Source organism: Tasmannia lanceolata, unplaced genomic scaffold, assembly GCF_043159265.1.
Source record: "Tasmannia lanceolata isolate RefF3 unplaced genomic scaffold, GAP_Taslan_0.1 ptg000008l, whole genome shotgun sequence".
Taxonomy (NCBI): domain Eukaryota; kingdom Viridiplantae; phylum Streptophyta; class Magnoliopsida; order Canellales; family Winteraceae; genus Tasmannia; species Tasmannia lanceolata.
The window spans coordinates 59,576,941-59,599,887 of NW_027518685.1; the positions used below are offsets into that span (position 1 = coordinate 59,576,941).

A 22,947-nucleotide genomic window follows, 5' to 3' on the forward strand; every position below is an offset into this window, starting at 1 on the left:
GCGGAAAATTTCTTTTCCAAAATTTTCATAATATTCTTGCCACCCAAACAAAGCCAAAACTATTATTTTAATTGGAAAAAGACTCTGCAAGTTACTTTTCTTTTTTGTAGGTTGTGGGAAAATAAGACCACCAAGACCAGCAATGGGGAACCCTGAGTAGACTCAAGCTTACTGATGCAAGCCTCTCCTAGGCTTTTTGGACTAAGGATTGGGAGAGTGACAAACACACTCCTTTGCTAAATAAGCCAGCTACATGAAAACAGATTTACGTGAGTTCAATAAAATGAATGTATCTTCCTCGATATAGGTCGGAATGAGTTGATAACAAAGCCAAAATTTCAAAGACTCAGAGATCTAAAACTTTGATGAAGAATGTTTTCTCAGAAAACACTGTAAAGTACTCAAACATATGATGGAAGTGGGCTGTCCAGCAAAGATAAAATTCTGGATAGGATAACAACTTCAATGACTACTCTTCAAGGTTGCCAAGGAAGGTGGGTAACATCAATTCTTCTAGACTGATGGTTGCAACTCTTAAAGGATGCAAACGTTATGGAAAAGCTCCTATTCTTCAAGGAATAAGTGAAACTCTTCTAGGTTTCAAGGATGAACTCTTCAAGGTTCAAGGGAAATGCTCTAGGCAAATTTTCATTCAAAATTCAACTACAAACTTATTACAGATTTTTACTGAACTTTTATAGAGAAAATACAATAAAAAAGATGTTCAAACTATCCCACTAACTATTTTAGAGACTTACATACATCATTAATAGCTTAGGAACTCAAAACATATTGACTAGTCAAAGTCTTAAAGACACTGTCTACTAAAATGTCATAACTTTCCAACCACTTGGCCAAATGCAGACCATAAATATCCATTGGAAACAGAATTCACAAATCTACAACTTTTTAGTTTTCTATTTTTCATGATTCACCCATTCCAAAATCGTACTTAAAAAACGATCAGAATCATTATGATGGGAATGCAACTTGATCAGGTTTGAATTAGCATGTCCATGATCTTAGGCTGGAGCTAGCCTTTATGCTTGGTGCATTCAAGTTGGGCTTGGGCCTTGCGATGGGCTTGAACGCGGTCTGATCTTCTCACTTGCTTGGGATGGTTCATGTGGGCTCCAAATTTGTCAGCCACATGGGTGTGGGCTGCATCATTCCCGTCCTGTTTGAAAGAATTTGTCTCTGAATTCGAGGTATCATCATCAGTTATGTCTCCCATATAAGGTTTCAAATGGCGGACGTTAAATACATCATGTATCTTTATATGGGAAGGAAGCTTGAGACGATACGCATTAGGTTTGATGCATTCGAGTACTTAAATCCTGCTTGATAAATCAGTGATAGTACCCAAAACCTAATAAAACAAAAAATCCCCAAGTCTGTAAAAAACCAATAGTTAAGGAAGAAGAAGAAAAAGAAGGGCAATAGAGCTACTGACCACATTGAGAGAATTTCTGGCCCTAGGTTTCTGGGGTTTGACTGCAAGAGAATAGAATGGGTATTAGGGTTTGGAGAAGAAGCTCCTGGCTGAAAGGAAGGACATGGTGGGTATTAGGGTTCTTGGGGATAGATGGAGGAGAGAGAAGGATATGCGAGCCTTACCGAGCTCAGGTTATATTAAGTTCACACCCCTCATCTTCCCTAGACAGCCCTATCTAGTGTAATTTGACTACTTTTTTTACACTATGGGGGTGGTCCAAGTAACAAATGGGGTTCCAAAAATGAAGTGACATATTTTGCCTCCCCCTTTCACTCCCTAGACAACCCTTTTAGTGTATATATTAATATATAATATATATATTTAAATATATTAAATTCTTAACGAGCCTTAACGAGCCGAGCCGAGCCGAGCCTGGCCTAAATCGGGCTTGGCTCGTTAAGCTTAACGAGCATGGCGAGCCGGCTCGGCTCGGCTCGTTAAGGATTCGGGCCGAGCTCGAGCGAGCTTCCGAGCCCGAGCCAAAATTGACACCCTTATATGTGGTTGGTTCAGCATAGTAGTTGCTGAGAGGGGAGAAAATATCTCTGGCAAGAGAAGGAAACGTGTTTGGTTAAGCAAAGTAGTTGCTGAGACGGGAGAAAATATCTCTGGTGCGAGAGATTCAGAGATACCGAAACAGGGAGGCCCTATTTTGCCCTTGTATAAAGCCATAGATGGATATAGCAGTAGGGGGGTACATTAGGAAGTCAAATTTTTTTGAGAGGTAGAATTGTAATAGATGGATGGAGGGGAATGGCTCTGACGTGTTAAATTTAAAGAATTTAGGAGTAAATTAAAAAATCGGTGAAAAACTTAAAGCTGAAAGTTAGGGATGGTAGAAACTGTAAATATTAATGGTGACATGTAAATCTCACAAAAAAAGAAAAGAAATCCTTTTTTCTCTAGCTAGATAGTATATATATATATATATATATATATATATATATATATATATATATATGGAGGCTGACCGTCAAGTCCTGTGAAGATGGTACGTCATACGTACCACCCCTGATATTTGATCCAGCAGTAGCCTCTTAAAAAGTACGCTACTGTTGGATCAAATATCAAGGGTGGTACATCTTTCACAGTACTTGATGATCGGCCACCATATATATATATATATATATATATATATATATATATATATAGAGAGAGAGAGAGAGAGAGAGAGAGAGAGAGAGAGAGAGAGAGAGAGAGAGGAAAGTGTTTCTGAGCTCGAGCTCAGAAAAGCTTATCTGAGCTCGAGCTCAGAAAAGCTTATCTGAGCTCGAGCTCAAAAACTCATGTGGGCCCACATTTTTGGGGTGATCCAAAGCATTCCTTTGAAAGGCCCGTACATAGATAGGGTGCCTACGAAAAATCAGGTTCATAGGATCATTCTAACCCTTCCATTTGTTGAGGAAAAACTGGGCAGATCTGTGGAGAAACAATATCTGTCCATTTCTCCCTCCACTTTTGGATGGGTTAGGATGATCTTATGAACTTGATTTTTGGTACACACTCTATCTGTGTAACGGCCTTCCAAATGAATTCTTTGGATCACCCCAAAAATGTGGGCCCACATGAGTTTTTGACGCTCGAGCTCAGATCAGCTATCTGAGCTCAAGGGCGCCCTGAAAAAAATCGGCTTCAAGGGCACCCCTATTGGTTGGTTTTAGCAAAGCCAAAGCCGTTTCCGCTTTATCCTGCGCCATCCACTTTTTTCTGCGCAATCATAAATCCACTTTGTTGAAATCAACCAATAGGGGTGCCCTTGAAGCTAGTTTTGCAAGGGGACCTTGAAGCTAGTTTATGCAAGGGCGCCCTTCCTTCTATCATTCCTCTCTCTCTCTCTGTGTGTGTGTATATATATATATATATATATATATATATATATATATATATATATATATATATATATATATATATAGGTATGTATGTATGTATAGGTATATATGGGATTTGCTAGCATCCATCGCAGAAGGCATTTTGCGAAGCGTCTGTTGCATGAGAGAGAAGCCACCTCAAATGAATTAAATGAATGAGACAAAATCTGAGCCTATGTGGCCACTCTCCCATGCAACAGACACTGCAAAAATGCCTTCTGCGATCGACGGTAGCAACTTCCTATACATAGTTGCTAGCCACCTTCATAGAAGCTACTTCGTGCTCTGTCGTTTGCATGTGATGACAGCCGCATATGTTTACTTTTGCTTTATTCATTCAATTGATCTGACATGGCTGTCGTCACATGCAAAAGATAGGGCGTGAAGCAACTTTTGCAAAGGTGGCTAGCAAATCTCTATTATTATATCGTCTAAATATATATTAATATTCTACATATGGAATCAAATCTCCTATGAAGATTTTTATATATAAAAAGAAAATGGCAAACTAATATCCTTCAGACGATTTAGACGGTTGATTTTCTACGCAAAAGGAAGATGACAGTAGTAGACCATTGTGCCTTATGCTTAGAAGCGGGAGAATCGGTGGACCACTTGTTCATACATTGCAAAGTAACATGGGAGTTATGGACTAAATTAATATGTAGATTTGGTATTGATTGGGTGTTCCTAAAAAATTGATTGATTTACTCAAATGTTGGGTCGAGGGACCTTAGAAAAAGAAAGGAAGGATTTTGTAGAATGTGGCTTTCCTCGCTACTATTTGAGTAATATGAAAAGAAAGGAACGCAAGAAGCTTGGATGGTGTTGCAAAAAACTCTGCATTCTTGATCATTAAAGTGATTGCTCTTACAATATCCTAGGTTAAGGTTACTCCATCTTTCAAATTCGTTTCCGCCTAAAATGGAAATTTTGGAGAGTTGTGTGTTCAAGTGGAGACGCTCGAAGAATTCTGGTACAAGAGTGGGCACCTTCTGAGCATGGATTCTTAAAGCTCAACTTTGATGGATCAAGTTTGGGGAATCCCGGTCCGGTCGGTATTGGTGGTGTCTTGAGGGACGAGAATGAAGAAGTTTTATGGGCTTATACATGGCCTATATGGGTGGCAGACTCTTCAGAGGCAGAGATCGTTTAGTTAATGTAGTGGTCGAAGGGGATTCTTTAATTTTCATCCGTTTGCTTAGTGGTTCTTCTAATCATCCCCTGGAGGTTTGACCAGTTCTATGACAAGATTCTTGATTGGTCGAGATCTTCATCATTGGTGTTTCGTCATGTGCGAAGTTCGGCTAACTCTGTCGCTAATGCCCTTTCTAGAGATGGTGTATTTATGGAAGACTTGGTGCTATTCGATTTTGTTCCTCGATTTTTATTTTTTTTTACAGTTTTTTTACTGTTTGACTAATTGTTGTGTATGCTCCTTCCTTGTACTTCGACCACCTCGGTCATTTTTTTAATAAGATCGTCTATTACTAAAAAAGAAGAATAGAAAATAGCATATCTGCCACATATACATAAGTGATGCTTTTGTAGTGGTGGCATTTAAAACCCTAGCACATTTCAAGGTGGTCCCTTCGTAGTTTGATGATCATAGGACCGTATAAAGTAAAAAAAAAATAAGGATCACAAAAATTACAATTCGAATTGTTTTCATTTAAAACACACATTGCATAAGTTAATTTGTGTTTTTTCTGTGTTTTTTCTCCACTGATTCAAGAGCAAGAGGAATTTGCTCTAGGTTTTGGATTCTAAACTTTGATATATTAAACCTTTGTAATCCAAGCCTGACAGGTAGTGGGAGTCTTGATAGAAACCCTGCGTGGATGGTTAGATAGGCCTTTCACGCTCTATTAGATAGAAGGAATCTAATAGGACAGAGGTTATTGCGCTTCTTAGGGTGCGTTTTGCACTGCTTAAATCGGGAATCAGTATCGGTATCCAATTCCGATTAATGAGATTCCGACATTTGGATTCATTTGCATATTGGAATGGGAAACAATGCTTACCTCCGATCGGAAAATGAGGGAATATTTGGTGCTTTTTGATACTCGCCCAAGCGGGTGGTATTCTGATTTATGGAATGGGGAGAAAAAAGGTGTTAAATCTCCTCTCAAGGCACCTGATCTAATCCACTTGAAAATAACTAAAATAACCCCATAACATAAATAATGATCAAAATATGCCAATCAAGTACAATTGAACAGAATACCCTGCGTCATGGAAAATGACCAAAATACCCCTGTATCGGGTGAAAATGACAAAATACCCCTAAGTCGTGGAAAATGACTAAAATGCACTTATGACATAAAAAATGATCAAAATACCCTCATAGAGGGTAAAATGACTAGAATAGCCCTGGGTCATGGAAAATAATTGAAATACCCTTGTACCAGTTAAAAATGACCAAAATACCACTGAGTCATGCTAAATAAATAAAATCACCCCATGATATAAAAATGATAAAAATACCCCATATCGTTTAAAAATGACTAGAATACTCCTGAGTCATGAAAAATGACTAAGATACCTAGTCACTGAAAATGACTAAAATAGATAAAATATCTCCATGGCATAAAAATGATACGATACCATGTATCGGGTAAAAAATAACCATCATAAAAATGATAGAAATACCCCTTATATCGAGCAAAATGACCAAAATTCCCTTGATTCTTGGAAAATGACTAAAATACCTCTATAAAGTAAAAACGATCACGATACCACATATCGGGTAAAAATGAGAAGGATACCCCTTGTCATGGAAAATGACTAAAATAACCCTATGGTATAAAATAATCAAAATACCCCTATCGAGTAAATATGACCAGCATATCGCTAGTCACGAAAAATAACTAAAATACCCCCATGACAGAAAAATAATCAAATACGCCACATCGGGTACAAAATGACCATAATACAACCGAGTCATGGAAAATGACAAAAATACCCCTAGTTATGAAAATGACTAAAATGCCCCCATGTCATAAAAAATGATCAAAATAAGCAAATCAGGTAAAATTGAGCGAAATACTCCTTAGTTATGCAAATGACCAAAATGCCATGATTCATGAAAAATGTGATGATCAAGTTAGTTGTTGCATATGGCATGTGTTTTAATGCCTAGTCATTGGTATGATCTTTAAATTGCTATTAGTAAAATTACTATAATGGATGTGATTTTATTATATTATGAATGATATTTCTATATTGTCAATGTCTTATTTATAAATATTAATTTACATTTTAGTAAAAAAATTCTTATTGATTAAGATATTATAAAATATTTATTGAAAATTTGATTCCATTCCGACGGTCTGGACAGTACCAAACGCTAGAATCAGAATCATGATTGATTACCTAGATGAATTCCAGTGCTTACACGAATACTAGAATTGGAATTGTTATTTCATTTATAGAGGAAATTGGAATTGGATTGAATGCGATATTACCAATACCGATTCCTGCAATCCAAACACAAATGGATCCGTTTGCCAATCAGAATCAGATGGACTGTCTAACTATTGAAATTGATTCTCTTAATGTGATTAAATGAGTATATTGGCCATCAGAATCAGATGGACTATCCCAGTACTGAAATTGAGTCTCTTATGGAGTATCTCACTGTTGAAATTGATTCTCTTTAATGTTATTAAATGAGTGGATTGCTTGTTTGAGATTTTTGAGAACTTGGCTCCTTGCGATGTTGAACTTCCTCCATAATGAAGTTGTGGACGAGTAAAACACCGACACATGGCAATTCTCTCACACCCTTGATGGGGCTGAACAGCACTCACTCTCATACCCTTAATGGGGCCTAACAACACACTCTCTCTGTCACACCATTGGTGGGGCTGAGTAAAAGACAGCCACATGTCGATTATCTCTCTCATACCCTTGGTGGGGCCGAACAGCAGTCACACACAATCTCTCTCTCCCTCTCCACACCCTACGGAGAAGAACTAATGGGCAAGCCTATTATGTTGAGGACAACAAAAGAACGGTCTGGATCTTTTAACAAGGATTTACACCATTCAATTGTTTGGCCCCACTAAGGGCGTTGAGAGAGAGAGAGAGACCCCACCAAGGGAGAGGGGGAGTGCTATTCGGGCCCCCAAGGGTAGGAGAGAGAGAGAGAGAGAGAGAGAGAGAGAGAGAGAGAGAGGAGTGACATGTGGCCTTGTTTTACTCTGCCACGTCGTGACTATGCAGGAACTCAATATGGAACCTAGTTTTGTTCGATTTTTGAGGGCTGTGTCAGCTCTTCATTGCCATGCATATAAAACAGTGTCGTAAAATAACTGGAAAGCCACCAAGGGAAAGGGGGGATGTATCTTACCGAATAATCTGTAACGCTAAATCTCCTTTCTTCTAAAAGGTTTTGTAGGTTCTTCTTCGAGGCTTCTACATCTTTTCTCTGCTTTCCTCCATAAGGTACCTTCTTCTTCTTCTTCTTTTCTTTTGAATCTTTTTTTTTTTGGGTTTTAAGGCTTTTTGGCCAAATCCTTCTTTGGATTTAGCATGCATTTCTCATTTGTTCTTATGTTATTCTGAAAAATATTTCTTTTCTCTTTTTTCTTATTTTTATTAGTTGTTTTTCTTGTTTTTGTTAGTTGTTTTTCTGTATTGCATGCTGCTAATGGGGTGAATATGTTTCTTACGGTTAGGTTTGAGCAGGAACTTTGTTCTTGTTATTGGTTTTTTATTTAAAAAAAAAAAAAATGTCCCTGCCAATGTGTTGCGATTCAACTTAAGAAGATCTCTTTTTTTTTTGCTGGATTAGTTTATCTATTTATTTATCATATTTTGCTTTTGTGAATTTGGGGATCTTTGTTTTAGAAGAAATATATCGGCTCACCCATGTTTTGATAGTAGGACGATATCACCTTGTTTTGATCAGCTGCCAAAGGCTATCACCATTCCCAATAAGCTCTCAGCAGCGTTTGACATCTGGTTAAAATATGTAAAACAAGCTGAGTTCATCTCATTATCAAAACATGGTGGTGCGGATATCAGTAGCCTGGTTTTATTGATATTGATTTTCGAAGATGGGTATTTCTGTTATCAATGTCTATCAGTGATTTTTTTAAGGAAATGGAGAGGGTCGGTGATTTTTTGGAGTTGATTGGGCACGACTTGTCAATGGATGTGCTGATGTGTTTGGACGATCCGTCTGATATTGCTCGTGCTAGTTCCGTCTCACACTCATGGCGCCGATTTGGTAAGATTTTCTCTTCTTCCCTTCTGAAATAAATGTTGAATCGCATCATGCAAGATCCTAGTTTTTATAAATTTTTGTCTGGCTACATGGATTCTTCTAAATGAGTGAAGAATCCGTGTTGGACACATCTCGGATTCCAATACTTTAGGATTCTTTGAGACAATTCTAGATCTCCTTTATTTGTTTTTTCTGACTACTACTACCGCAACTTTACAATTGTCACATGTATTGAGTTTTACCCATTATAATAGTAAGTTTCTTAAATGGAAATAGAACATTATATCTACTTCGCTGGTTAAATTTTTCAATATATTAGTTGTTATGGTCATATTATTATCTAAAAATAAAATAAAATTTCAAGATTGATTAAAATATGTGCAATGATAAATGCAAGGGCTCCCTTGCATAAAGATCCAGAAAAGGGCCCTTGAATGGTTCCACGTCATTCAGTGTAACCAAATTTACTTTTTCACCTGATTTTAAGCGGTTACACTTAATGGTGTATAACCAATCAAGGGCCCTTTTCCTGTTCTTTATGCAAGGACAACCTTGCATCTATCATTCCTCTTAATATTTATTGGTGAATCCACGAATTGTTCTTTTTGAGCTTAATCCGACACTCGATACCCGAGTCGGACTCTGACACTCGTATTGTTACAGATGCAACTTAGATTAAAAGAATGTTATTCTCTCCAACTATTATCAATATCAATCTCTTGCACTGCACCGAGCTTGAAAGCATTGCGTCGTGTTATTTTATGTGATTTTGGAGGTCTTGGCTGCTTGTTTAGATACTTTCATTGATAAGCTCTCATAAATACCTTTGAAATGATCAGTAATTTGGGGTGCTATGTAGTTTATTTGCATTGATATATTTGACTTTTCACCTCCATGATTTGTCTCATTCTGGTGTAGCTTGGTTTTTCATAGTTGCTTCTTTTGTAGTTGATGCAGACGAAAATCACCTAGTATGCTGAGTTTGAAGCCAAGCAAAGGATAATGATGCAGGAGAATATTTAAGTTGCATGTGGCACATTTATTACTTCGTCCAGGAGTCTTTAGTCTTTGGTATTTAATATTTTCTTAGTAAGTTGTGGTTGTTTAATTACCTTGAAAGTATGCCTTGGCTAGCTAGTAAGTTGTGTGTGTCTAGGAAATGTGTCTAGCCTTTATTGAGTCTTGGACAAGTCTTTTCATGTAATCTCTATAAATATGAATGAGAATAGAGGGAGATGAGTGCTTCCTGTAAAAATAGATTGACTTTTGATTGCTGCAAAAATATTCTCTGCAAGTTTTCCTTGCTTTGGAGTTGAGTGACGTCCGCGAATCAAGCTTGTGGCTTGGTTGTGTCGAGTGACTTCCGCGATTAGCAACGTTGAGTGACGTCCGTTGCCTTCGGTTGAGGATTCCCAAAACTATCCCTTTCTTTGGTTAAGATCATTTTGATCTTGGCCATCCATGTGGGCTCCAGCCTGCGTCAAAGTGGTATCAGAGCCACAAGAACATGTGGCGCACTTTGTTCTACAACAAAATTCAGAAATTTTGGGGTCTGTTTCGTACTTTTTTTAAGGGTTATTGGTGTCCGACTTGAGCAAGTGATATACCAACGGAAAGATCTTCGAGTCTAGTTTCCAGCGTAAATAACGGATCGTAAATTAGAGTTTTCTATAGGGATATATTAGCGTTTTAGTAAAGGCTGACGGAGGGGACTGCAATTCCGAATTTCCTTGATTCTTTTCTTGGTTGAAGTTTGGTAAGAAAGTTTACGTGGATTCGCGATTGGTATAGAGTATCTTCGATTAGTTCAAAGGAGAGTTTCCAAATGCCAAAATTGGGAGGTAAACCCAGACTTGAAATTTTATTATTTCTTAGATGGATAAATATTCAGAAGATGGATATCTAATCTTTCCTAAAAGTTCCAAGGGTAAGTCAATGAATTTTGATGGTGACTAAATGATCAATGATTCACTTAAAGAAATGATTTAGGTGCCCTACGAACTATTGAACGAAAAACTCAAAGAAATTGGATTTGACAGCATGGAGATTGAAGTTTGGGTCGCTTTCTCTCTCTCTCTCTCTCTCTCTATATATATATATATATATATATATATATATATATATCGATCCATTTTTGTTAGATCCTGCGTTGAAGCCTACAGTTGATATTAATGACTTCAAGCATGTTCAAGTTCAAGACATGGCATATTTTTGTCTTTGGGATTATGCAGTTGGATTTGATTCTAAAGAGTTTCAGATGGTAAGCATTCTTCGGCACTTCAAAACTCGAGGACGAGTTTTTTTGAACCATGGGAGTACAATGCGGATGGAAATCACCAAGTATGCTGAGTTTGAAGTCAAGCAAAGGAGAATGATGCAGGAGCATAATTAAGTTGCATGTGGCACATTTATTACTTGGTCTAGGAGTCTTTAGTCTTGTCTTTTGTATTTAATATTTTCTTAGTAAGTTGTGGTTTTTTAATTACCTTGAAAGTATGCTTTGACTAGCTAGTAAGTTGTGTGTGCCTCGGAAATGTGTCTAGCCTTTATTGAATCTTGGGCTACAAGTCTTTTTATGTAGTCTCCATAAATATGAATGAGAATAGAGGGCGATGGACTTTTGATTGTTGTAAAAATAGTCTTGGCGTAATAGTAAGTTTATTTTGGAATCCTTGACTTGTGATGTTCCCTCATGGGTAGTCGCAAGGGTATCCCAAATAGTCTTGGCGGAATAAAAAAGAGCAACTCGATTGAACTCCTCGGTAGTTAAGGCACAAAATAAAGAATTTATTGCTTTGTAGTTCAAATTTGCTTGCCTTTTTCTCTACCACATTCCATTCTTCAAATGGTTTGGAAGGTACATTGTATCCATTTTCAACAATGTACCAAAGTTCCACATCTATCGAGAGAAGATAGATGCGCATCTTTGTTTTCCAATGTCCATAGTTTGACCCATTGAAGAAAGGAGGTCTAGTTGTGGAATGGCCTTCCGGAAGTCCGGTTCTAATTTGGTGTGCCATTTCACAAATAGAAGTTGCCAAATAAAATTTTTCCCTAGTTAGATTTTGAAATAACTTTCACAAAAATTTTAAAATCTTTTAAGAGCCAAGGCTCTGATACCAAGTGAAAATCCGATGTAGGGGGGTCCCAAGTTATACTAGAATGGCAACACAATGAGGAGGGAGAATATGGTTGTTTTAAGAAATAGAATCTACCAATTTAAAACCTTTAAACCGATTTTAAGATTAAGAGATCAGGAATCAATAATCAAGCATACAAGTTAAATCTAATGGTGCAATGCAAATAAAAGAGCAAAGAGATAGAAAGAGTGCACCCGAGATTTAAAGTGGTTCGGTCCTCAAATCCGAGGCCTACTCCACTCCACCAACCAAACCCGTTGATGGCTACACTATTTGATCTTCTTAACCTTGGCGAAGATCGAATGCCAATTACAATAGCTTTAACCTTGGTGGCTATCCTCACCCCAACAGCTTTAACCTTGGTGGCTATCCTCACCACGGATAATGGGCTTCGCTTCTCCGAAAACTCGCCCGAATACAACACTCGAAGGTTGAAAGAAAGAAATGAAAAAATCCCTCACAAGGGTTACAAAATGGATGTACAAATTTGAGCCTATGATCCAAATCCTAAAGATGGTGATGAGAGGCACAATTGAAGTTTGATTCACTCTTGGATATTCAAATGAAGTTTTTAGAGTGTTAGGATATCTTGATTGAATGTTTAGAACTCCCATATTTATAGGAAAAACAAAATATGACCGTTCAGTGGCATTACGGTAATTTCTAGAAAATTCCCAACGGCTCAAAATCCGACCGTTGTAGTGTTCTCGGAGTTCCGAGAAAAAATCTCGGAGTTCCGAGAATACACACAGAAGTTGGAAAATAGTCTACTGGACCATTTCTCGGAGTTCCGAGAATTCTCGGAGTTCCGAGAAAAACTCTCGGAGTTCCGAGAAGCCTATGAAGAGCAGATTTTCAATTCTGTTTTTGGGCTTCCAACTTAACACCAAGTTGGGATTGCTTATGAGGGTTCCAAGGTGTTGGAACTCCACATATACAATCACATATATTTTTAGGGTGTGTGAGATTAACTTAATTATGCCTCTTAAAGCCTAATCTAGGTTTGGATCAATTACATTCTAAAAGACAAAAAATGGTCTTCAATATGAATTTCTTCATGTCTTCAAGTCTTCATGACTTCTTGCCTGATGACTTTGGCCTTCCAATTAGTGGTCCAATGTGAGCTTCTTGGCTTTCAATCCAAGCATCCTTGATCTTACTTTATCATAATCTACAACTTAGACAATCAAACACATTAGTGATAAAAGATCACTTGTGTATTGGAATCATCAAAACAAGATGGGAATGCCAAGGTAAAAACCATTGGGCTTACAAATATTCTTTGCAAGTTTTCCTTGTCTTGGAGTTGACTGATTCCTCCTACGAATCAAGCTTGTGGCTTGATGGAGTTGAGTGGCTTCCACGATTAGCAACGTTGAGTGACGTCCATTGCGTCCATTGCCTCTGGTTGAGGATTCCTGGAATTATCCTTTTTTTTTTGGTTGAGATCACTTTGATCTTGGCCATCCTCGTGGGCTTCGTCTGGCGTCAATAGCTCCGACCACCTCAGTCATGCGTCCTTTTTTCTTCTTTTGATGAATCTATATATCATCATTTTAAGAAATCGAGGTCCAATTGTCTAAAGTTACTGAGTTTGGCCATTTTAATATTGTATATTCGCTCTAGAATGCATCAATAATGGTGGGTCCATATCATTCTTTATATTAAATAACATCCATGACTTGTGAGTGAATATCTTACTGCATCTGTGTATGCTAGTGTTTGTCCATCTCCGGGGCCACATTTTTTTTCAACTCAGCTAGTCTTTATTATTACATTAACCCCTTTAGGCCATGTTTGGATACCTCATGTTTTTGTATTTGGATTTGGATTTGAGTTTTGGATACAAAAAACATCAATCATCCTCACGCTCATGTTGTACGAGAAAGAGAGAGGGGAAGAGAAGGAGGGACAGACGGAAGTCAGACTGCTGCTGTAGCAAGGTCGAGGAGCAGCGAGGGTGAAGGTAATTGCCACAAATATTGATTTCCAAATAATGTCTTGCAGAACAGATTTCAAAATCAGAATTGTTTCACTGTTGTAGTTGATTTGGAAATCTAAGGATCTGATCTAGTTCCAAATCTCAACTATAAATGTGAGAAATCCAAAATTTTTGCGTATCCAAACGTGGCCTTAATGAATAGAGGGAAAAACCATACATAAAAGGAATAGAAGAAGTATTCATTTAAAAAAGAGATTATTTCTCCTTCGTCAAGATTAAGTGCGTCAGCCGAAATTAGCCCATTCACTTTTCAAGGACTGATATTAAAAAATATGTTTTTCAATCTCAGCCATTCTAAAAAACGTGAATGGATTAATTTTGGGTGATACATTCAGTCGCGACAGTGGTGAAACAGCCTCTTTAACAAATTGACACATACAAAAAAAGAATAATTGCTAGTTTCTTTTATTAATAGAAAAAAAAAACAAAAATATCAAGAGAGCTTTTTAACAAATTGACACATACAAAAAAAGAATAATTGCTAGTTTCATTTATTAATAGAAAAAAAAAACAAAAATAGCAAGAGAACTTTTTAACAAATTGACACATACAAAAAAAGAAAAGAATAATTGCTAGTTTCTTTTATTAATAGCAAATTCAACAAAAATAGCAAGAGAAAAGTTTTAAGTCGAAAGCCACTGTGTGGAAAAAATTCCAATTAGGCATGGAAAGGTAATGGATCCTTCATAGTATAGAAACTAGTGAGAGGGTATCCAAATCTCCATATTATCTATTTATGCACATTATTACGGTGGCTATAGCATGGACGAGATGTCATCCATCGGCTTTTCAAGGACTAAAAAAGATTAGGAGGGATAGTTTGAAGAACTTAATTGTTGAAGGGGATTCTCTAAATGTGATCCGATGGTTGAAGGGTGGGGTAGTTCCTCCATGATTCTTGGCTCTTTTTTATTGCGGAATAAAATATTGAATTGGACCATGTTTGGAGGTCCGCAAATGAGAAGGCAGATTTGTTGGCTAGGAGAGGGGTGGGGAGCGATTTTTTGAGATGGTTTGATCATCTTCCTCCTTGAGGTGTCCTCTGCGTTGTGCTCTTTTTTCTATTTCTTTTTTCTTTCTGTATTCTTGGGTTTTCCCTTCTCGTCCCCTCCCCCCCCCCCCCCCCCCCCTTATGTTTTTCAATATTATTTGCTATTTAAAAAAAAAGCTTCTTGAGGAAAAAAAATCGCAAGAAACAAAGAGGTTGTTTCTCCTCCATTGCGACAACACAAAATCAGCCAATTCACTTTCCCATGAATGGCTTTGATTAGCCTAATGAAAAACTAAATTTTAATCTCAGCCATTCACAGGACAGTTAATGGGCTGATTTCGGGCGATGCACATAGTCACGACAGAGGTGAAATCGACTCGGAAACAAATCCACGTGTAAAACCCCTCAAAAGGCAAGGTGTGCAAGGAAAATGATCACCTCCATGCCATAATTCCTTAGCCTAATTGTAGAACACATTCTAAATAGGTTATGGTACCTGCTTTTGAAATTTACCTTGTCATACCACATATTTGAGTGCAAACTCAACCTCCCTGCCATCATCTATCCCATAATTTAGGCCCTGAATGTATTACTTGGCCTTTTTTGTGTGTGTGTATGATGATTGCAATTTGATTTGCAGGTGCTTTATGCTCTTGATTCTTTTCACCCACACTGGATGCTCAAAGCCATTTTACAGCCCAAATGTAGAAAATGGCCCCAACTAAGATTAACTACTGACCAAAACCATAGGCTACGATCACAATGGCAAAGTTTCCTCAACCTTTTCGAGTGTCATGAGCTTCAGTCATTATTCATCATAAAATTGTTTACCAAGTCGTTCTTTTGCCTTTTCTGAAAGTTTCTCTTTGGTTTTTGTTCTTTGTTTTCCACAATAATTTCTTCTCTTTAATTAAATGCATTTAATTTCTAGCCGTTCGTCTGATATCAACAGTGAGTTTTTAATCTTGATCTTGCTTTCCTGATGTTTGATGAGAGTTATTTTCTAATTCTCATTATGGATAAGGCGATTTAGGCTTTTTGCTCACATATTGGTCATAAATTGGAATGAGGAATCTTTGACTCACTTGGGTTTCTAACTTGACGCAGCGGCCAACTACGCACACTCTGATTCTCAAGTGCTCGTGTATATACCTAGCATGCAATTACTATACGCATGACCCTTTCTGCATGTGCGCTAACGCTGTCCTTTTTTGTTGGATACTTGTGGTGTTCTAGACCTTTATTTTGAATGGTCTTGTTTCTTTGATTGTTAATTAATGAAAAAAAGTTGATGGAGACATATTTTAGTTAGTGTTCCTCATGGTCAAGTTCAGAAATTATTGATTCTGAACGCCATTTTAACAGTATTTTTAACTTGTTTAACATTCTCTTCTGATCTACTTCATTGGCCCAATAAGAGGCACATCTGCCCATTATAACTTTTAGGATTTTTATTTCCACGCCATTTAGTTTCTAGGATTTTTATTTCCATATTTTAGTTTTTAGGGCTTTGATTTTCCATGTTATTTCATTTCCGGTTTATTTCAATTGCCTATATAAGGCCCTCAGGTATTAGGTATTAGGGATTAGGGAATTTTGATGAATTAATGAATTGAGAAAACAGATTCTCCCCTATTTCTACTCTGCTTTCCTTTCTCTTCTTCTTCTTCCTTCCCTCTTTCTTATACTTCTCCCCTTGGCCACATCATCTTTACAATACAAAAATGAATGAAGATGGATAAAAGGACTCCATTTATCTGCTCAAAAGCTTGTTACTAGTTTAGGATGATTGATGGGGCTATGCTCTGCTGTATTGTATGATCCTATGTGACTGATTAATTTAGTTTTAGTGTGGGAGTTATAGTTTTAGATGAGATACTGAATTGTTTCTAAAATGTTTTGCAGTGATCGCAAAAAGTTTCTATAAGAAGCTCTGCATAAAAAGGTTTCCTGAAATATCTTGTTTCACACATGTTACTGAAATATGTGACTCCATGGAGCCGATAGAAGTTGGAGCGAGTAATTATATAGAGTGGGAGTGTCTGGAAAGAGACCACAGAGTCTATGCCCGTTTAGCTCGAGCTCTTACATCCCCTAGGCAAATGAAGGATCGCCTTCTAGAGGCCATTAATGCCTCCAGTACTGATACCTATCCAGAAGAGAGCATTGTGAACACACTGTATCCAAATGATAATAGAGTGGATGGAAGGCTTTCTTACTGGTCAAGTAAAGGAAATATTGATCCTGAGGTGTCTGAGACACTAACTTATAGATTGACCTCTAAGTTATGTGTTGTTAATGAAATTAAGATACAGCCATTCCGAGGTTAGTGTCCTGATATTTTCAGTTTACACACTCATATGATTCTATTATTCACTTGGGTTATTTTATTATTCCCTTGGTGATTTTATTTATACTATCAGTAAAATTATGTTTTCTTTTTCAGCATTTTTTCAGCATCGGCATCCTACATATCCAGCAAAGGCTGTGCGATTTAAGATGGGCCATTCAAAGACATTACTGGGCAGGACAAACAACATGATGGATGGGATTCCGTCAGTTCAGAGATCTGCTGATGACGACTTCATCTGGACATATGTATCATCAAAATTCCCAATGAGACAGGTAAAATTACAGTTTTTCAACAGTTTTTTTTTATTAACTTAACTGGGTTTTTTTTTAATATATAATTTCTTCACAGTAGCTTATTGAACAAACTTTGCAAAACACGATTGGAGAAAATAGTTTCTTTAATGAAGGCAATATTCTGCATTGAGAAGTACCTTTCCTATTCCATGATTGCATTATCAGAGGTGTGATGGTTTCGGTCAATTGTTTTTATGGCACCTTTTAAATTGGCATGAAACTGTTTGGCCATTACAGTTCTCTACGTAATCCATGGCATGGATGCTGTTGCTATAGGTTGCCTCAGCACTTTTCTCTTTGTTGGAAGCCATATGATTGTATAGTTCACCATCATTCTCATATGTATAGCGGTTTGGAAGGATCATATGAGGAATTGTTAACTCTAAATCATCAAGCATTTCTACAATAAAAGGGTGAAAATAGAAACTGCATATATATAAGCTCAATATCTTTATTCTATGGGAGAAAAAAAACTTTCTGATGCAGAAATTGAAGGGGAAATCAATATTACATTTTTGTTGTAACAGAAATTAATCAAATCCTGCCGTCTGACTTACTATCAAGAACGATCATTAGAATCTTTATTACTATAGTAATCAGAACAATCTCTTTCTTTCTTTCTTTTTTTGATTAATAAAACTTCCACCATTTCAAAAAAAATTAAAAAAAATCAATACAGTATCTCACTATATCCTTTGAATCTTAAAATCACAAAAACAGAAAGGCTTTCGGGTTGATAACAAGAAAATATAAGAAAAGCTTGAGAAATACCATACATGAGATAGAAGGGGATAGAAGTTACCGGGGCATCACACCACTAGATTATAGGGCATCTTATGCTGGACGGCCATTGATGCAGAACATGCGGCGTGGACCAAATTTTTTATTTTTTATTTCCTATTTTCGTCATTTTATTTGTGGTATTTTTTTGGGACGTCAAAACTTGTCTATTTAGCTTAATTTTAGTATTTTTAGAAAGGTTTTTCGATTACCTATCTAAAGAGCCCAAGATTACGCTATTTGGACTTGATTTGGCTAAGTTATAGGCAGTTTTAGGATATGGTAAGTGTCTAATACGGGATTAATATTTTAGGATTATCTTAGAACTATTTCTTCCTTTTATTTTTGTAGCTTTAGATAGAAAATGGAGAATAATTTGTAGGCAAGTATTTATGGTTGCTAACTTTCTATATTATGTAATGGTATGAGGAAAGAAAGATAGATTTGAATAAAGTTTATTTTTGGGATATCTGTTGTGAAGAGCATTGGCTCGTTCACGTGGGTGAAGGAGCTTCGCTCCTGTCATCTGTTATGTTGGAGCTTTTCTCCAAACCGTGGCATGAGTTTTCAAACCCCCACGAGATTATTTTAGTGCTGCTCGTGTCAATCTTTATCTTGGTATTGCCGCTCTCATGCTCCTTGCGTCAGCCATAGTATGTGTTTCGAGGAGGTATATGCTGGGAATGAGGATCGAGTGTGCAGATTTTGAGTTTAGGGGTTGGTTTTCATCAATAAAGTTGGGTTTAGGACTGTTGGGGCTGGAATTAATCATATGTATGTTTAGGACCATTTAAAGCCAGTGTTTTAAAATGTGGATGTGATGCAGAATGCGGCCAAAGAAAATCCTAGTCAAATCAGCACGACGTGGTCGAGTACTCGGTTGATGCGGTCATAATTCGGGAGAGTCAAAGGAGTTTTTATTGACTCTGTTGGGCAAAACGCGGAATGCGGATGCAGCGTAACGTGGAACGCGGCCAAGGTAAAGGTTGATGCGGATGCGGGGGAGTTTTAAAACTATAATTTAAACTTCCACAAATTTGTCCATTTAAGACCTCCACAAATCTAAGGGTTAGGATGATCCTATGAAGCTGATTTTTTGGGCACACCCTATCTATGACCATCGAATGAATGGTTTGGATCACCCAAACAAAGTGAGCCCCACTATGTTTCTGAGTGACATACCGGATAAGTTATCTGGTCGATCGACCAGAGACACTTTTCCCATTAGTAAGGGTGTCAATTTTGGCTCGGGCTCGAAAGCTCGCTCGAGCTCGGCTCAGAAAAAGCTCAGCTCGAATCCTTTACGAGCCGAGACGAGCCGGCTAGCCAGGCTCATTAAGCTTAACGAGCTGAGCCCAAGCTACACTAGGCTCGGCTTGGTAAGGCTCATTAAGAATTTAATATATTTAAATATATATATTATATATTAATATATACACTAAAAGGGTTGTCCAGGGAGTGAAAGGGGGAGGCAAAATATGTCACTTCTTTTTTGGAACCCCATTTGTTACTTGGACCAGCCCCCGTAGCGTAAAAGGAGTAGTCAAATTACACTAGATAGGGCTGTCTAGGGAAGATGAGGGGTGTGAACTTAATACAACCCGAGCTCGAGAAGGCTCGCGAGCCTGACAGAGCCGAGCCGAGCCCGAGCCTAGCTTTTGAGCTTAACGATCCGAGCCGAGCCTGGCCAAGCTCGGCTCGGCTCGTTTACAACCAATAAGTATGTGGCAGACTTTAATGTTTTTTATTGTTGAAAGGGTGTGATTTATCTTAAAGCGGGTCTGAATTTATCATCTCCCATATATATATATATATGAGGAAAGTGTTGGTGAGCTTAAGCTCACCAAACTTATGGTGAGCTTAAGCGCCCAATCACATTGGGGCCTACTTTGTTATGATGATCCAAACCATTCATTTGAAAGGCCCTTACATAGATGGGGTGTGTACCAAAAATCAGCTCCATAGGATCATCCTAACCCATCCATTTGTGGAGGTCAAAATGGACAGACATTATTTGTCCACAAATCTGCCCATTTTTGTCCTCCATAATAGAGGGGTTAGGATGATCCTATGGAGCTGATTTTTGGTACACACCCTATCTATGATAGGGCCTTGCAAATGAATGGTTTGGATCACCACAGAAAATGTGGGACCCATGTGATTGGGGCGCTTAAGCTCACCAACACTTTCCTCTCTCTCTCTCTCTCTATATATATATATATGTACATGTTTTTGTACATAGAGTCCTCCCTTGCAATTTTAAAGACTTCCTAAGTTACTTGAGTGACACTTTATTCACCATCTGCCCCATCCCATCTTCGAACTTCCAAACGGAAGCTTGGGATTTACTCTTTCGTTCTTTTGCACCCTGTAATTGATTGGTATGCCATTTCTTGTTCCATCTGGTGCATGTTTTGATTTGATCCGTACCGCTTTTCTTAATTTATCTGTAAACGACAAATAAATCAGCTCAGATCCTCATGATATTAGTTTCATTCCATTGGGATCGTGGAAAAAGACATTACTTCCAAGAAGCTTTCAAGGTTCCTTTTCACCATATTGTTGATGAATATTAAATTAATCAGGCTAAATGTGAGCACTTTCTGCCTGTTCATTCGTAGAGTTTGATAGTGATATTCTCAATTTTCGTTCTGCACACTATAACCATGATAGTGGATGCTCTAGACACATGACCAGAGACCTCACTCAATTTGCATCCCTATCACTCAAGGATGGTGGAGATGTTACCTTTGGAGATGATAAGAAAGGAAAAGTTAAAGGAGAAGGCACCATAGGTAACTCTACCTCTCCCATACATGATGTACTTTATGTTGATGACTTATCTCATAATCTTATTAGAATTAGTCAATTATGTGACAATGGTTTTGAAGTAGTCTTCAACCCCGAAAAATGCATTGTTAAAAATAAGATAGATGGAAAAGTGCAATTCATAGGTTCTAGAGACAATAACATTTACACTATTGGGCTAGATGATCTTAGACTCCAAAATGTAACTTGTCTTAATGCCATTAGTGAAGATTCTTGGTTATTGTATAGGAGGTTGGGTCATGCCGGAATGGATCTCATTTCAACCCTCTCCTCAAAAGACATTGTTAGAGGGTTGCCTAAGTTCAAGTACACCAAACATTTGTAGAACTTGTCAATTAGGCAAACAATTGAAGAGCTCATTTGCCCCTAAAAATATGATCTCAACCACTTACCCCTTGCAACTACTTCATATGGATCTTTTTGGACCAATGAAGACAAGTAGCCTAGGTGGAAAGAGGTATGTGTTTGTGTTGTGGATGACTACTCACAATTTACATGGGTCATATTTTTAGCACATAAAGATGAAACCTATGAAAATTTTCTTAAGTTGTGTAATCAAGTCCAAAATGAGAAAGGTATTGCCATATCTTACATTAGGAGTGACCATGGAACGGAATTTGAAAATATACACTTTGACACTTATTGTAATGAACATGGCATTAAACACAACTTTTCGGCACCTAGGACACCTCAATAAAATGGGGTTGTAGAAAGAAAGAACCGAACCCTCCAAGAAATGGCTAGAACCATGTTAAATGAGAATGATCTCCCTAGATACTTTTGGGCGGAGGCGGTTAGCATCGCTTGCTATATCATAAATAGGGTGTATATGACGCCAATTTATAAGAAAACACCTTATGAGCTTTGGAAAAACTTGAAACCAAATAGAAGCTACTTTAGAGTGTTTGGTTGTAGATGCTACATCTTGAATATCAAAGATAACTTACATAAATTTGATAAGAAGTCGGATGATGGCATATTCTTAGGGTATTCTACACATAGCAAGGCATATAGAGTATTTATTAGAAGAACCCTAGTTGTAGAAGAATCCATGCATGTTACATTTGATGAGAGAGAGCAAACACCTCAAGAAATGCCACATGATGAGGATGAACCCATCGAACACCTCTTACCTAAGACAAATGCTCCTCCCCATGCATCTACAAATAATACATTACCTAGTGAGGAAGTTGAGAGTGTAGATGATGACTCATTACCTAGGGATAGGAGAATATTGGTAGATCATCCTGAATCCCAAATCTTAGGTGATGCCACATCGCCGGTAAGAACTAGATCATACTATTGAAGTGTGAGTAACAACTTGGCGTTCCTATCCGAATTAGAACCTAAGTCCATCAAGGAAGCCGAAAATGATGAATATTGGTTGATGGCTATGCAAGAAGAGTTGAGTCAATTCGAAAGGAGCAAGGTGTGGAGGCTAGTGCCTAGGCTTAGTGATCATCCAGTCATTGGCACAAGATGGGTGTATAGAAATAAAATGGATGAAAATAGAATTATCACTAGAAATAAAGCTAGGCTTGTAGCCCAAGGGTACAATCAGGAGGAAGGAATAGACTATAATGAGACATTTGCTCTTGTTGCCCATATGGAAGCTATTAGGATACTCTTGGCATATGCATCTCATAAAGGATTTAAATTATATCAAATGGATGTGAAAAGTGCCTTCCTAAATGGCTATATCCAAGAGGAAGTGTATGTTGAGCAACCTCCAGGTTTTGAAGACTACAAATATCCAAATCATGTCTTCAAGCTTGATAAGGCTTTATATGGTTTGAAGCAAGCTCCTATGGTTTGAACCAAGCTCGTAGAGCTTGGTATGAGAGGCTTTGCACCTTCCTAGTAGAAAAAGGTTTTGAGATGGGATAGGTGGATAAAACATTATTTATCAAAAGAGAAAATCAAGATATCCTCCTTGTCCAGATTTATGTGGATGACACCATCT

General features: G+C 37.6%; 1 protein-coding gene across 1 annotated transcript in view; it reads left to right on the plus strand.

Annotated features, from left to right (window-relative positions):
• The first annotated feature begins 7,694 nt into the window (after positions 1–7,694).
• LOC143883685 (F-box protein At4g00755-like) overlaps positions 7,695–22,947 on the plus strand; it is a 32,797-nt gene continuing 17,544 nt past the window's right edge. Inside the window, exons 1-4 of the mRNA XM_077387011.1 lie at positions 7,695–7,812; positions 8,470–8,599; positions 16,635–17,054; positions 17,176–17,354. Of these exons, the coding sequence (XP_077243126.1) occupies positions 8,473–8,599; positions 16,635–17,054; positions 17,176–17,354 (726 nt within the window). The 5' untranslated portion in view covers positions 7,695–7,812; positions 8,470–8,472. The remainder of the gene's footprint in view (positions 7,813–8,469; positions 8,600–16,634; positions 17,055–17,175; positions 17,355–22,947) is intronic.